At 39.1% G+C, this 17,134-nt stretch overlaps 1 protein-coding gene across 10 annotated transcripts in view; it reads right to left on the bottom strand.

Annotated features, from left to right (window-relative positions):
* The window catches only part of LOC105467587 (galactosylceramidase), a 59,275-nt gene that overhangs the window by 41,903 nt on the left and 238 nt on the right, over positions 1-17,134 (bottom strand). For 2 of the 10 annotated variants that reach the window (XR_978979.3, XM_011717308.3), the window contains exons 2-6: positions 12,638-12,706; positions 12,328-12,391; positions 10,650-10,763; positions 8,567-8,706; positions 6,018-6,056 (exon numbers count right to left, since the gene is read on the bottom strand). Coding sequence is in view for 9 of the 10 variants with exons in the window: in XM_011717308.3 (XP_011715610.1) it covers positions 6,018-6,056; positions 8,567-8,706; positions 10,650-10,763; positions 12,328-12,391; positions 12,638-12,706 (426 nt within the window). In the remaining variant the exon portion in view is untranslated. Of the gene's footprint in view, positions 1-6,017; positions 6,057-8,566; positions 8,707-10,649; positions 10,764-11,125; positions 11,234-12,327; positions 12,392-12,637; positions 12,707-14,200; positions 14,225-15,292; positions 15,327-16,492; positions 17,064-17,134 lie in introns of those variants that run through there. The other 8 variants (XM_011717312.3, XM_011717310.2, XM_024788447.2 and 5 more) reach the window with 8 other exon arrangements.

Genomic DNA, 17,134 nt, shown 5'->3' with positions numbered 1-17,134 from the left:
GAAAATATGAAAGGATACAAATGAATTTTTAGCTGTTGAATTTATGATCAAGATAGATAAAGTATCTTTACAAATCAGCATTCTGGATAATAGCTTTTTTGTTGTTGTTTTTGTTTTTCTCAGACAGAGGCTCACTCTGTCACCCAGGCTGGAGTGGCAGGTTCTCAGCTCACTGCAACCTCTGTCTCTCAGGCTCCAATGATTCTCCTGCCTCAGCCTCCTGAGTAAAAGAGATTATAGGCACGCGCCACCACACCCAGCTAATTTTGGTATTTTTTAGCAGAGACGGAGTTTCACTATGTTGGCCAGGTTGCTCTTGAACTCCTGACCTCATGGATGATCATTTCAATACTATATTTTCTCAATAGAAACATGCCTCCTACGGAAAATAAAAGCATTATCATTAAGATAACCTACTTCACTAGGAATGTAAAAAGAAAAAAAACACAAGGGGTAAAACGTTTTAGAGGATTCTCACTTTAACTTTAAAATTACATTTAACCATAGAAATATGCGGGGGAAAAGAAACAAAAATAATCAAGTAGTACTACCCTGAAATAACCACTATTATTTTGCTATGCATTCTTCCAGGAAGTTTCCTATGCAGACACAATAATAAAATGGGTAACATATTAATCATACCATTCGGCAAAATGCTTTAACTTATCATTTTAAGTATTTTCCAACGTCTTCAAATATTCTGCTTTATTAAACAGGAGAGGACATAAAATTTACCTGTAGGACTGTCCAGCCACAAAATTAAAAGTAACAAGATAAATTCTAATGGGAAATAAATCAAACAAACAGCACCTATTTTAGTACTCAATACTTGGACCCCATGAAGACTCTAAAAGAAGTATGAGATGGAGTCCTCACCCTTAGGTGGCAAACACACTCAACAGGGCACCAACATTAACAGGGCGTACTAGAAAATCAAAGGGAAGGTAACATACCAAAACGTATGGATTGCCTATATGTAAATCAAGAGCAGAGAAGAGGAGACATCATTTTACTCAGGATCAGGAAGATCAGATTTCATACCATAAGCAGTTCTTGATGAATGGATACAAACAAACCCACCACTATACCCCCAAGGACTCAGAAATCTCTGGCACATAGCAGCAGATGCCCAATACTACTGGCTGAAGAAATTAAGAAAGAACAAAGAATTTCACAAGCTCTCTCTTCACATTCCAACTTCTCTGAACTAGGGGAATTTCCAATTAATGTGCTCTTTTAGGACGCAAATAATAAAAGCTCCAATTAAATCCATGGTCTACTTTTCAACAGATGGTTTCTTAAAACAGATATATTACAGGATTTTAGAAAACGTGGTGAAAATTAGAGGTGGCAGGGCCGGGCGCGGTGGCTCAAGCCTGTAATCCCAGCACTTTGGGAGGCCGAGACGGGTGGATCACGAGGTCAGGAGATCGAGACCATCCTGGCGAACACGGTGAAACCCCCTCTCTACTAAAAAATACAAAAAACTAGCCGGGCGAGATGGCGGGCGCCTGTAGTCCCAGTTACTTGGGAGGCTGAGGCAGGAGAATGGCGTAAACCCGGGAGGCGGAGCTTGCAGTGAGCTGAGATCCGGCCACTGCACTCCAGCCCGGGCGACAGAGCGAGACTCCGTCTCAAAAAAAAAAAAAAAAAAGAAAATTAGAGGTGGCAATCTAATTTCATCTTTCAAACCAGATCAGCTGAGTCCTAGGACACCCTAGAAGCAGCATGAACAGATCCTTCATAGCAAACCAAGACCAACTCTCAAGATTCAGTAGGACTGAGAATCCCTATCCCTCTAGCAGGAGATCAATCCTGAATTTCATCACCCTGAAGTTCTTCCTTTTCTTTGAGATGGTGTTTCGCTCTTGTTGCCCAGGCTGGAGTATGATGGCGCAATCCTGGCTCACTGCAACCTCTGCCTCCCAGGTTCAGCAATTCTCCTGCCTCAGCCTCTTGAGTAGCTGGAATCCCAGCCAGGCACCTTGCCTGGATAATTTTGTATTTTTAGTAGGGATGGAGTTTCTCCATGTTGGTCAGGCTGGTCTCGAACTCCCGACCCCAGGTGATCCGCCCGCCTTGGCCCCCTAAAGTGCTGGCATTACAGGCGTGAGCCACTAAGCCCGGCCTCTTTCTTCTTACAGAGAAGAGGAAGAGCAACTTAGTCAAATTTGCATTTTTCACTATGGATGGATCTAGTCTTTCTAGTCCTAGTCCTAGAAAATCCCAGTAAGACTGCTTACTTTTTTATACAGTGTATTTGAATAACATTCCAAAATTTGCAAGTCTCATGCTATGATTTCTAAATAAGTTTCCATCCCAAAGTCATTATGAATAGCAGCATTCTTTTGAGCAGTTTTATCTAACATATTTTCAGATTATGTTTTTGTTTTGGAACTTTCTCCTCCAGAAAAAGCTTAAATAGAAGCTCTATAGGATAAATGGAAAGGAACTTGTTCTGCTTGAACTGAATGAAGGTCCAAAGACCCATACTTCCATTTCCATCCACTATCCTCAGATCCTAGATGAGATTTTCCAGACACAACTTAGAAAACTTAAGAACACCACTGAAAACCACGATAAATCATAAATACCAGTAGCAAAAAAAAAAAAAAAAAAAAAACTGTAAAGAAACAATACCCTTGTCATCTTTATATAAATTCCTCCTTTGTATTATATTTATTTCTGCTATTAAAAACAAATGGGTGGAGCTTGCAGTGAGCCCAGATCGCGCCACCGCACTCCAGTCTGGGTGACTGAGCAAGACTCCATCTCAAAAAAAGAAAAAAAAAATCTTTATTCTTTCCAGGGGTCATCTTATTATCCCAAAAAGAATGTATATTCATTAAAATTATCCAATCTGAGCACCTACATTCATCTGTCATTATTGAACTCTTTGTGATAGGCATTTCTTTTTTTTTTAGACAGAGTCTCACTCTTTTTGCCCTGGCTGGAGTGCAATGGCGCGACCTCGGCTCACTGAAACCTCTGCCTCCCAGCTTCAAGCGATTTTTCTGCCTCAGTCTCCCAAGTAGCTGGGATTACAAGCATCTGCCACCACGCCCGGCTAATGTTTTTGAATTTTTAGTGGAGACAGGGTTTCACCACTATGTTGGTCAGGCTGGTCTCAAACTCCTGACCTCAGGTGATCCAGCCGCTTCAGCCTCCCAAAGTGCTGGGATTACAGGCGTGAGCCACTGTACCTGGCCTGCGATGGGCATTTCAACAAACGGAACACAGATCCCAATAAAATCTTGCTGGAAAAAAATGGCAAACACAAAGTAAAAAGTTTTTGTATCCTGAGAGATTTTACTGCAGGAAAACTAAAGGTTCAGAGAAAAGGAAATGAAGTCTGAACTGTCTGAAATACTGAAAATGTGCCTTAGAGCAACACTTAGTCTTTCAAACCAGGTTAGCTGAATTAGAATGCACTGGAGTCAGCAACAGATTCTTAATAGTAAAAAAGTTAAAATAAAATAAAATATAGCCCTGGCTTATTTCATTAGTTTAAAAGAAAATGGAAACTAATACTTTAAATGCTTCCTTCAAATGAACACAAGAGAGACACATGTATAATCACAAGAAAATAAAACATAAGCTTTGAAATGTCAAATTTGGGTATTTAAAAAGTTCATCACCTTTCACTAAGAAGATACTGTAGCAATGCCATCCACCTGATTACAGAGTTATCCACTATACATGCACCAACTTGGCTTCTGCTCTGTCCACTTACTGCTCTTATCAGACCTGTGCTCATAGCAGACATGACTTTCCACTTACAATCCCTGTGCTCCAATCTTATTAATAGCTCCACTGCCCCACCCATTCTGCTCCCACCAGCACACTCTCACCAGCATACTTCAGCCTGGAATTCACCTTGAGTTACCTAGTTCTGGCTGCAATAGATCTTCTCAATCTATGCCTTCTCCATCCCTACAACTACAGATTAATTAAAATATGCCATTACTGGCTGGGTGCAGTGGCTCATGCCTGTAATCCCACCGCTTTGGGAGGCTGAGGCAGGTGGATCACAAGGTCAGGAATTCAAGACCAGCCTGGCCAAGATGGTGAATTCCCATCTCTACTAAAAATACAAAAAAAAATTAGCCGGGCGTGGTGCCAGGTGCCTGTAATCCCAGCTACTCAGCAGGCTGAGGCAGAGAATTGCTTGAACCCGGGATGCAGAAGTTGCAGTGAGCCAAGATGGCGCCACTGCACTCCAGCCTGGGTGACAGAGCAAGACTCCGTCTCAAAAAAAAAGCCATTATTCCAGTGAATACTTCAGCTTACTGATGGAGGTCAGTGCCCCCACTCTTCCTCCGTTGTTTAAACCATCGTTCATGACTTGTTTTTCTCCCATATCCCTTTACCTCTCAATCTTCAGTTCTTTGCACATGCTATGCCCCTCCTTAGCAACGTGGAGAGTTCCCAACCATCCCTTCTTGAACATTCAAATTACACATCACCTCCTCTAAAAGACTTCCCAATCAACCCAGGTAGAGTTGTCATCTCCTCTGTGTCTTCTAAGACCTGTAGGTGTATATCTGACTCTATACCACCCTCCCCAATACAAAAAATCCTTTTGGGCAGAAAACCACATTCTCTATCCTTATATTACAACCGTATGCACAATGCCTGACAAACTAGTGTTGAGCAAATAAATGCTCTATGATTAACTGAACGAAGATATGAAAGAAATGTATTGAACCTTATCTACTTAAGAACATAAAACACCCAATTTAAAGAAATTTTTTCCTATAAACACACATGTGCAAGTATCTTTTTTGTATAATGACTTCTTTTCCTCTGGGTAGATACCCAGTAGCAGGATTGATAGATTTGTGAAAATTTGGAACTAGCCCCAAATGCCCATCAATCAATGAGTAGATAAAGAAACTGCAGTATATGTATACAATGGAATACTACTGGGTCACAAAAAGCAATGCATTAATGGCATCTGCAGCAAGAAGGATGGGATTGGAGACTATTATTCTAAAAGAAGCAACTCAGGAATGGAAAACCAAACATCATATGTTCTCACTCATAAGTGGGAGCTAAGTTATGAGGATGCAAAGGCATAAGAATGATAAAATGAACTTTAGGGACTCAGGGGTAAAGGATGGGAAGGAGGTGAGGGATAAAAGACTACGCATTTGGTTCAGTGTATACTGCTCCAGGGATGGGTGCACCAAAATCTCAAAAAATAACCACTAAGGAACTTACTCATGTAACCAAATACCACCTATTCTCCAAAGACCTATGGAAATAAAAACAAAATTTTTTTAATATAAAAAATTTTAAAAACCTGAAATTAAATATTGTCCGAAAATTATATTTCTTGGAGAAAAGATATATACAACAAGACAAAAGGAAGTGAAAAGTAAACCAGAGAATAGCTCCACCTGAAAAGTAAAACTGCCATTTTTTTCCAATGGCAGAAGTTATTATGCTGTTTTTCCTTTCCTGGAAAATAACAATTATAGTAGTTACCTCATAGGTAAGGATGTGAGAATTAAATGGAGATAAATAGTTAGGAAGAGTTCCCCAAAAATAACACAATTGGCAGATGTTATTGCCACCTCTTTGCTAATCACAAAAAGAAACATGTACTATAACACACTCCAATAGAAAACGAGAATTAGAATATATGCCATAAATTTTGATAAAAGAGAAAAAACAGGTACATTTCTTGAAGTCCTAAAAGTCCAAAATGATATAATTGTTTCACAAAATTTATCAGAATTCCAAAACTAATGAGTTTTAAAATAGAAAAATTCAACACAATTCTTTAGACAAAGGTAATTAAGGACTCACAAAGAATTACACATGCTTTAATATCAGGAATATAAACATTGCTAAGATTTTGCTTGAATTTTATGTCACAACCAGCAAAATAAATAACTGTAGTATAAAAAATATGGTGTTTCCAACACAAATTTCCTAATTTCTGTGTTTGGAACTACAAGGAATTATTCACTAAAAAGTTAGAGACAGAAAGATACTAAAGTTGTACACACCTTAATGTAATTGGCATTATATGACCTCTCATTCCAAATCTGCAAAACAAAAAGTCAAAAAAGTATGAATTGAAAGTTATGAAATGTCAGAAAGTAGATTATCATTAAGATACCATTTCTCTCCTCATCTTTCATATTATCTGATAAGCCATTTTTTTTAACTTTATGGGATATCCTGCCATAGAATTTACAGAAACTTGTAAGATCGCTTAACTTTTTTAAAATTAAAATATTATTTTTGGCCGGGCGCGGTGGCTCACGCCTGTAATCCCAGCACTTTGGGAGGCCGAGGCGGGCGGATCACGAGGTCAGGAGATCGAGACCAGCCTGGCTAACACGGTGAAACCCCGTCTCTACTTTAAAAATACAAAAAACTAGCCGGGCAAGGTGGCGGCGCCTGTAGTCCCAGCTACTAGGGAGGCTGAGGCAGGAGAATGGTGTGAACCCGGGAGGCGGAGCTTGCAGTGAGCTGAGATCCGGCCACTGCGCTCCAGCCTGGGCGACAGAGCGAGACTCCGTCTCAAAAAAAATAAAATAAAATTAAATTAAATTAAATTAAATTAAATTATTATTTTTAAGGACCTTAAAATATTTCGTGGGTATTTTTCAAAAAGTAATTTATTCCAAAGATTTTCAACAATGGAATATTCATTAATTCATTTAACACATGTTGACAGTGCAATGTGTGCCAGAGACTATACTAGGCATTGGAGAACTAATAGATAGGGAGACTGTTACAACAATTATGACAAGATCCCTATAGGCACACCTGAAAGCCAAGTATTAATATGTATACTGTATAGAAGGCATATTTTTAAGCATACACAGAGAATCACAGTAATACACTAGTCACAAAAGCAAACTCTGAATGAGGATGGATAAAAGGAACATATATACATCTATTAGGTTTAGAGTCATGAAGCCTGAGGTTTTAGAATTGAAAGAACTTCTGTAACTCCACAGTTGAGAAAACTGTTAATAACAAGAGATGATTCTAGAATCCAGGTGCAGGTCTTTTTACTCCAACAATACAGGAAAGAGTTTATCAATGAAGCTCCTCACCATAGCATGTGTTATCATGAGTCTAAACAAGATGTGAATCACCCATTACTTGTGATTGTACCATAAGAGAAAGCTATTAGACCAAACCTACATTTAGTCTCACTATGGATTATAAATGTCCTGACATTTAAGAAAGTTCTCTGGCCAGGTGTGGTTGCTCATTCCTGTAATCCCAGCACTTTGGGAGGCTGAGGTGGGCGGATCACGAGGTCAGGAGTTTGAGACCAGCCTGGCCAACACAGTGAAACCCCGTCTCTAATAAAAAGAAAAGAAAAATAGCTCGGCATGGTGGCAGGTGCCTGTAATCCCAGCTACTTGAGGCAGGAGAATCACTTGAACCCAGGAGGCAGAGGTTGCAGCCAGCCAAGATCACAACACTGCACTCCAGTCCGGGCGACAGTGCCAAAAAAAAAAAAAAGAGGAAAGTTCTCAAATATAAACTAATTTTCAGTCATAATTTGGAAAAGGATAGCAAAAACTAATATATTCTTTCTTCTGACTTCCTCCAGCCCTTGGCTCATCCTCATGCCCTTGGCTCATCCTCATGCCCTTGGCTCATCCTCATGCCCTGTATCACCATGTAGTATCGCAGTTAATATGTTCCAGTGTCTACTTCTCTTACTGAATACAAGAGCTTATTAATCTTAGTAGCCCTAAAATAGGGCTCAATAATTGTTTGCTGATAATCTAAGTCATGGTTGCATGAAAATGTTTAAGTATTAGCTTTAATTGATGGTATATTAATAAGCAACTGATTATGGAGACCCAGTATGTGTATGTTAAGGCTCTGTGGGGTATGATGCAGCCTAAGGCATGCCTCCACCCAGCCAACAGATAAGCTGGACATGATATGATTTTCCATACTTTTTAAATCCTTAAAAGGTGTTAAGGTGTTAAGTAACAGTTTGTGACAGGTGGACACAGATTTCAGCCAGCCTGCCAAATCTGGCCCATCATCTGTAATTTTACAACTTGAGAGCTAAAAGTGCTTTTAGTTTTAAATAGTTACATTTTAAATGGCTACATATTTACCTCAAGATCCTCAATATTGCCTTTTGGCCCACAAACCCAAAACTATCTATGCTCTGGCCCTTTAATAAAAAGTTTGCCAATCTTTGGCTTAAGACAACAATAGAATAAAATGAGACTAACCCATAAGCTGTCTAGGAAACACAACATTGTTGTAGGAACCAGAGAAAGTAGGGAAAGCTTTGAAGGAGAATTTGAGTTGGGCTGATACAAAAAAAAAACCAGCTCAGAGGAAGAAGGTATACACTTAGCACAGTTTTCAAAAGCGGTGACATTGGGATGGGCAAAGGGGAGCAATTAAAGGTCACATGTACTTAGCTTGTGTTATTATCAGATACCAGTAGAACAAATTAGTCTCATGACATAAAATGGTTAGTCAAAAAGTACCTTAGAACCAAATTATATTTTAAATTACAAATAAATGTCCCAAACTGAATCATTTTAAATATATTACTAACTCCAATATAATCAATGTCCAAATCATGATAACGCTTGGCACCCACAATCCAGGTCACGACATAATAGGCAGTCAGCTGAAGATTGACATAAGGCCAGTCAAAACCTTTTCCCAGCCATCCAGGGAATGACCATGGCAACCCTGCAGAGAGAAGGGAGGAGGCAAAGGTAGAGGAGGTATAACACTGCTGGCGCTATTGAAAATAAAACAAATTTTTTTTAAGAAAAGCATTCAACTTGCAAAACACCAACACAGATCTGACTAAAGGAAAGTTTATATACCATATAAAAATTATTGAAATCCTTTCCAATCTATAGACACTATAATTCCTTATTGATCCCTAGAGTCAGGTCCCATAATTTCAAATGTTCTTTCCAGGCAAAAGAAAAATAACAAATACAAACACCTCTATCCAAGACCCTTACCAATAGAAATAAATGTACCATATGTTTTAACTTAACATTTCCACTCACTGTTGGAATGTTCAATATTCAACTTCTGTTCTTTGAGGTCAAACCAAAGAATTCTAAAAGGCTTATTCCAAACTACTCACTCCTTTGAGTTATGTATAACACAAATTTATCATTCACTTGTACATCTTCTTATAATTTAAGGGTCCTTAAAATATTAATCAGTCAGGCAATGTAATGTAGCAAAACTAGTTTGTTCTTATATCAATATAAATGACAATGAATCCATAGAGAAATATACCCTTGTTAAGTGATACACATCAAATAAGTCCATATTCTTCCAATAACCCTGATTATGTTTAAGTAAAAAAGTGAGAAGAGTAGAAAAGTACGTATTATAATTCTAAATTTAAATTGCTACTAATTTTAAAATAAGCTCAACAGTTAAGTTCCTCAGCAATAAATATATTACCAAACTAGTTCACCACTGAAAAAAATAAAAATAAAAATGACAAAATGTTTATTTTCTAAACTCAGGAGGAACACCCAAGTGTATTACATAAGAAATGTGACATTAAAGTAATAGAATTCTTGAAAACAATGAAATGCTAAATGCAGTCTGAAGGCCTACCATGTGTAAGTCTTTGTTAGGACATAGTTTTCCCTGCCATATTTTCTACATTTAAATGAGGTCTGACCTTGGAAGCAGTATAGCGGATATTTGCTAAATTCAGTGATGCTTTTACTGCAAACAGCATTTCTGGAATCTTACAAAAGCCCATTTATAAAGAACATACTTACTCCTAATTTCTTTTAACATAGAAAATATTACTCTTATCCTTTAATTTGATTGCTGAGAAAATTATTTTTTAAATAACTAGAAATCAGGCCTTTAGAAGGAATCATTAATTTCATTTAACTTAGTTTGAATTTAAGCCTGTTTCAAAAAATCAAATTCATTTCAAGTGATGAAAGTATCCCATCACTCTGATGTTTGAAATACTTCACAGGCTCTGTACGCATTCTCACAGAACTGTGAAATGTACATAGTCCCATTGAAGCAACTAGCCAATGATCCTTCCAACAGAACCTAAGCTCCACAGGTGCAGGGATTGGGGATGTGATTGGCTTCCTGAGCCCCTAGAACAGTAACCAGCACATTATTGAAGTTCAAAAACTAACAAACAAACAAAAAACACTTTTGTATGTACCTTTTCTAAAAATGGGTTTACTACTACATGTAACATACAATTGTGTAACTAGTTAGGTGTACTACTGCATAGTATTACCCTTTTACAAATACTGATGACAGATTTTGTGAAGAAAAGTAGTTTAGCATCATAGAAATAAGGAATTATGTGCTAAAACCGATTTTGCCATTTACTAACTGTCTATGACCTTAGGTCAGTGGCATAATCTTTCTAAGCCTCTACTGCTTCTTCCTGCCAAATGGAAAGAATCATGCCTTACTTCACAGGTATTATAAGGATTCAACATAATATACAAGGGCAAAGAAAGGATCACCCCGACACATGCTTTGCTGCTGGTAGCATACTGGTAGTATTAATGACATTATGAGCACTTCCGTACTAATAGAGATTCCACCAACATGATCCAGAATTTAAAAGTTAAAGGAAAAGAGACTGAAGAAGCATTGCAAACTTCATTTCTTACCAATGAGTGTAATATTGGGATTCCTCTTCTTAGCTTCCTTCATTAACCACCACTCATATCCTCGAAAATAATTCTCATCTAGTGCATAGTGCATGTGGGAGGGCTCAGTGCCATCTGAATAGAGGAGAGCAAAAACGAAGTAATGATCCATGAATGGTACTCCCTAGGACCATCTCACTCCCCACCCCCACCCACGACACCCACTTCACAAAAGCAGTATTCCAGTTCTAATCCTGAAGTTGGGCAAATCGTAATCTTATACAACTTAAGGATGGATGATAAAAGCACATTATTTCATCCTTTTTTCATTATCTTAAGCATTGTAAAAGTCTTAATAAAACCACAACCTTCTATTATAAGCAGTACTGAGAGAAATATCACCTCATATAACTAAAAATTCCCAGTATTCATTCTTCTGGGCTTTTGATCTCTCTGTGGTTTTCAAATCCCCATGTCCAACTTTAAGTTCTCATTACCTCAACTTTCAGCTTATCAATGCTGGATATGAATCCCCGAGCTCCTGAGCCCTGTTCTCAGAACCCACACCTTTAGCCTATAATATGTCTTGATATAGGAAGAGTTTTGAGGGGAAAAAAAAAAAAGGAATAAGTATACATATCCACTCTAAGAATAACAAAATTCTATACTAACATCTGCAGTTAGTAGAGGTTACATTATCTTAGCACGGAGGAAGTTAACTGCTATTAAAGTCCTCATATATTCCCACAGTTCACAAATATCTGCCCCTGCTAAGTTGGGCCTTCTGAGAGGCCCTTGCGCGTTTCTTCTTAAAGGTAAACATCAGAATTCACAACAACTGCCTGTTTATGTATCTCTACCTCTAATTTAGCTTCAGCAAGTGAAATTAGCCCATCATTGTCAATTCTGCCTAAAAGGTTTTAACAGTAAAATGCAATAGCTTGGGGAAAGTTTCTGTTATGGGGGTTTCTTTTGTTTTTGCTTTGTACTTTTTATTTCAACATAAACACTAATACCACCACATAGACATATCTGTTCAACAAAGAATTACTTCCAAATCACTAGCAGGAATACAAGTATGCAGGAGATACACTAGAGTTCATTATAATGGAATCTGATCTATAAACAATAAGCTATATCTAATCAGAGAGAGAATTTTTTTCTTCTTCCTGAAAAACAAAAGGCCTATAAACTGCCAATTGGTAACATGGACTACACAAAGCCAATCAAAATAGTGACAATGAAGACTGCAGATTTAGTGATTAAAGTTTTGTTTTCAAAAGAAAAAAAAAGCTGTATCTCTGAAACACTGGTTACATACATTTTTACCACATATTTTAAGTTAATAGCACTTTATATGCTCTACATAAAATTAAAATCTTTCTAACTTCTCAATAAAATTCAAAACTGTCCCTATGCTCTGTCCTGTATATACAGATTTTAGAAAACTGTGGATTTGTTTACTACCGATTACTTCAACTAAATAAGCAATTTAAAGTCTGAAAGTTGTTTTAGATGGACCATATTCTATATAATATTTTAAAATAATTACAGTTTTAAAATGAGGAACACTCTAATAAGCAACAATCAATCTCAAAAGTGTTGGTACTGTTTATACATATTCTGAAATCACAGTCCGTATGGTGAGGTATAGATTAAAATGCTGACGGGAGAAATCCTATCTCCCAAATTCTCCTACCTGTTGTCTGCCCATCACCACCTATTTCCACTTTTAGAATATGCAAAGAGGCACCAAAATTCGGCTGTGAAAAGAATTAACAGTATTAACATAGTGCTGTATTGTATGATGCTTCAAGACAATTACTAATTACTGCCTTACGTTTTACAGAAGCAAAAACAAAAGTAAAACTTCAAATAGCAATTTATTCCAAAAGTAATGCGCCATTTTTTCAAAAACCAGAATTTTGAGGCTAATAAATTATAGGTAAAATTCACCCTACAGTTTCTAAAATATCACAAGTATCAAGAAATAATTATTTTTTCATTACCTTAAAGAGATAATCCAATATCTGAGAACGATAGGGCTCTGGGTAATTTACTAGAAGTCGGGAGGTTGCCTAAAAAAATAAGTTTTTAAAAGTATGAATAAAAGAAATCCAATCATGAATATTGGTCTACAGCGTTCATGCACACCACCTGGTATACACATATTTATCCTTAGGCAAGGTCAGGCTATGGAAAAGCGCCTCACAAGTTGCTTATCTGCCCTTTCTGTGCCAATCACTGGGCAAGTAGGGCTGCTGTTTGTCCAACAGCTAAAAGGTTCTCTTCTTTTGGGATGAGGGTTAACTGGGAGGTAAGCTTGCTAACCTCATGATCACAAACTTATCTTGAAATTCAGGTTTTCTATCTTGAGACCAACTGGCAACAGTATCTCAGGGCTAAGATGAGAGGGATGAATGTCAGGAAATTTTTCCCCTTAACATCTTCCAGAAAAACATCACAAGCAGCAGTGCTGAAAGGAAGCACCACTTTCCCCATCCTCATAAATTCTACCTGTTACTATTAAGAATAACTAGCAATAATCTCCAGACCAGGCCGTACTAAGAAAACTTAACCCAAGAGTGGCATCAGAATGCATGGAAAGACAAGGGTGGACAGTGCGGGGACCAATAGCTGATCATGCCTGGACCATGGCATACAACTATTTGAAAAAAGAAATCACAAAACCAATAATTGACCTATAATCTATCCTTTGGCAGGCAATATAATCAAAAAATAAACAAAAAGAGGCCGTTTTTTGGCATGAAATAGTAGCACATCCTCAGGCTTGTAAACCGGACAGTCCTAGGTTCAAACTGCTGACACTTTGCCAGGTGTGTGTATGATGACAGGGACAAAATACTTCCCTTTTATGGGGTTTAACTTTCTATTTTATATTCTCACATATGCTACCACTGACATTCTGGTAGTGCCCATATCTACTTGTTCTCACACCCAAAACATCCCCAGTCCCTACCAGTAAGGCAAAGACCCATGGAGCTGCTCTCTAGTCACTCTTCTCATCTACCTCAATATATCCCAAACCAAACATAGCATTTTTGCACCTATCTGCTCCTTTTCCTGAGCTTGCTGTCTCAGTAACAAACACTGGCCTCCACCATAAACTTGGGCCACCTTTTGTCCAAACGTCTCATGCACCCTCAATCACCAAGATAACCTTAATAGCTCTCAAATCCTTCCTCTACTCTTCAACCCCACTGACTTACCTAGGCCCTCCTTACTTATGAGAAAAGCCTAAGTGGTCTCAGGGCATCCCCTCTGCCTCTCCCTCTATTCCATCTCCATGCTGCTTACGAGAGCAACCTTCCCAAAACACAAATGTAATCGTGAAACTCTTCTGTGTAAACGTGCTAAGATCTTCCCTTCCCCAAAAGCTTTCAGGATAAAGTTCAAATTGCTCAATTTTGCACCCAAATCCTTTAATTATTCAGTTCCCAACCCTGATACTTTATCACTCTCACACCTTCTATCTAGGTGTATCAAACAATGTTTTCTATTCTTATGCCTGGAATGCACCCCACATCCTCTCTTGGACAACTCCAATTCACCTTTCAGCTTAAATTCCACCTCTTCAAGGAAGGATGCCTTTTGACCCTGCTCACTGACTTGAGGTAAGTGCCTCTCCTTTGGGCTCCTTTGGCACCAGATCCATATCTCTATTATAACACTTTGAACCCTGGATCCTCATCACTCCTTTACTTTTCTGACTCAGCTCTTAGTTCCTTAAGGACATGGACTGAATCTTATTCAAGTTCGTATCCTCATTCTTTGTTATTCAATAAACACTTATTAAATATTTTATGGGTCTTTTGTTGCACTGGTACAGGCAACATAACATAGGAGTCTTTAAGTCAAATGGAGTTTGTATTCTGATTTCATCATTAATAAGCTATGTAATCATAGGCAAATTATTGTAAAGTGGGCTATCTTACTCATTCAGCTGTTGTAAGACTAAAATTAGATGTATGTAAAGGACTTGGCACATTACCTGGCACATAGTAAGTTCTCAATAAAGTCAAGTGTTATATATACAAATTTTTAAAATACATATTTCTCAAAGACCTTACAACCTAGCAGGGGCTCCAATATCAAAATAGGCAATCTTTAAATGAACACTGTATAGGCACACTAATATATCCTTGACCCTAGGTAAACAATGCTTCCTGTCCTACACTATGCCATTAAAACTGTGCACTTTGTTGTCTAGGGTTTATTCTGCCTTCTATGCACTCCCACGTTTAACAGAGAAAGTATCGGCTTTAGGCAAACACACCAATTATGCTATTGCAAACCTATAGCCACACCTAACACAACAGCATAAGTCAAAGGCAATATAACCAAATGTTAAAATGCACCATCAAGCAATAACAAATCATAGGATTACCAACCACACTGCCTGAATGAGGCCTGGAACTGTTTACAGGCACAGGAAAAAAGCCCTGGGAACATTTCATCATCCAGTGGCCTTGAAATAACTTCCTCCTCCCTAATCTCTGAAACTGGTTATTAACCAAAATCAGTAACGTGAAAGACATCATCCTAAGGACTTCAGGTCTATCCTCACGATGCTCCTACCATGTGGGTACATAACTGTATCCCAAAAAAAGAAAGTGAGACAGAGAGGAGTTATAATAGATAACCTGCCAAGGTCATACAGTGAAGTGGCAGAACGCAGAATACACTCTTGGCAATCTTCTCTTTAGTCTATATTCTTTATGTTTTGTTTGGTTTTGGGTTTTGGGTTTTGTTTTGTTTTGTTTTTTGAACGCAGTCTCACTCTGTTGCCCAGGCTGGAGTGCAATGGTGCGATCTCGGCTCACTGCAACCTCTGCCTCCCGGGTTCAAGCGATTCTCCTGCCTCAGACTCCCAAGTAGCTGGGGACTACAGGCGCATGCCACCGCGACCGGCTAATTGTTTGTATTTTTAGTAGAGACGGGTTTTCACCATGTTAGCCAGGGTAGTCTTGATCTCCTGACCTTGTGATCCACCCCCCTCGGCCTCCCAAAGCGCTGGGATTACAGGCGTGAGCCACCGCGCCTGGCCCTACATTCTTAACTACTTACTGTACCATACTGCTTTCCCTCTCTGACATAAAGATTAAATGACAGCATTCTAAACACTTACTGCCACAACTTGGGCTAGGGACCAAGGACTCCACAAAGAAGTTTAATGTGGTATGCAAATATAATGTTGCAATAATTTTCATTATTTAGTGAGTTCCTACGAGGAGTAATGCACTATACAGGGATACTAATAATTGTTGTATATTCTATCAGATTACATAGGAGTTTCCTAATTATGAAATGATTCTTCTCATCTTAGTAATTTTAAACTGGGCTTAATAAATCTAATGGAAACAAAGACTTCCATTTTTCGGTAAGCTCTTACACTAGATTTAGTATCACAAGTAAAGCTATAAAAAAGATGGGGCCCCATTTCATGAAATATTGGCTGTTTCAGGTTTAGACGAAAAACATAAAAAGGAGAATAGTAGTAGCAAAGAATAAATGCATTAGCTCATCGACCCACAGGTTTCCCCTGAAACACACATCAGCACTGCTGCAGAGATTGCAAATTAGGGAATAAAAACATAAAATCAAAAAGGATCAGCTAACTCCAGGGGGAAAAAAATTTCCCCTAGCAGGTTATATCATGTGGTCAGACTACCGACCAGGTCATCCTAGCAGCAGGCATTCAAGCTTGTTCTGAGTTGAATGTAAGGATGCAAGCTCCATCCAACTCAATCCCAAAAACCCGAGTTCAACGTTAACATTTTCAAAAAGAATTAGCCCTAGATGTAATTTCAGGTACAAAAAACAAAAAACAAAAACCTTCTCACCCAAAGGTTGGCCACCATGAAGCCCGTGGGCCCAGAGGGAGTACCTGGTAGTTTCAGGCCGCTCCCTTATATTCCTTTTAAAGACACCTTGAGGCACCAGTCGTGCCTACAAACAAAATCCTATTCGGCGCTACCGTCTCCGGAGAAGCCCATCCTTACCCTGCACTAACAACTGCCCGGGACTTACGGCTCCACCACCCACCAACTCCCCCAAAAGGAAGAGACACAGCCAAAGTATCCCGCTGGGGCGTTCTCTTTCACACACGGACGCTCCCGCACTCCCTGGCCCTTTCTGGAGCGACGCTGCCCGACTGCCATCTCCGAGATGAAGACAGCCTGGGCCCCATTGCCTGGGACTAGGACCAGCCCCGGCTTCTTCACTGCTTAGACCTGTCACTTTACTCTCTGGACCTCCGGATCCTCATTCGTTCAAACCTAACTGCCTCTGTGGTTCGTGTTAAACGAGAAAGCACCCGTCCCAGCCCCGCAGCGCACCCGCCCCAACCGCCTGCTGACGGGCACCTTCGGCCGCACTGGCCGAAGGTGGAGCGGGTCGAAACGCACGGCAACGCCGCGGGGGGTTGTGGGGCGGGCCTCACGGGGCGGGCTCTTGTCGCCCCCCGCGTATCCCCGCAGCTCGCC

This window comes from Macaca nemestrina, chromosome 7, assembly GCF_043159975.1.
Source record: "Macaca nemestrina isolate mMacNem1 chromosome 7, mMacNem.hap1, whole genome shotgun sequence".
Lineage (NCBI taxonomy): Eukaryota > Metazoa > Chordata > Mammalia > Primates > Cercopithecidae > Macaca > Macaca nemestrina.
The sequence above is the reverse complement of the archived record's forward strand: the minus strand, read 5'-3'. Positions and strand labels throughout refer to the sequence as shown.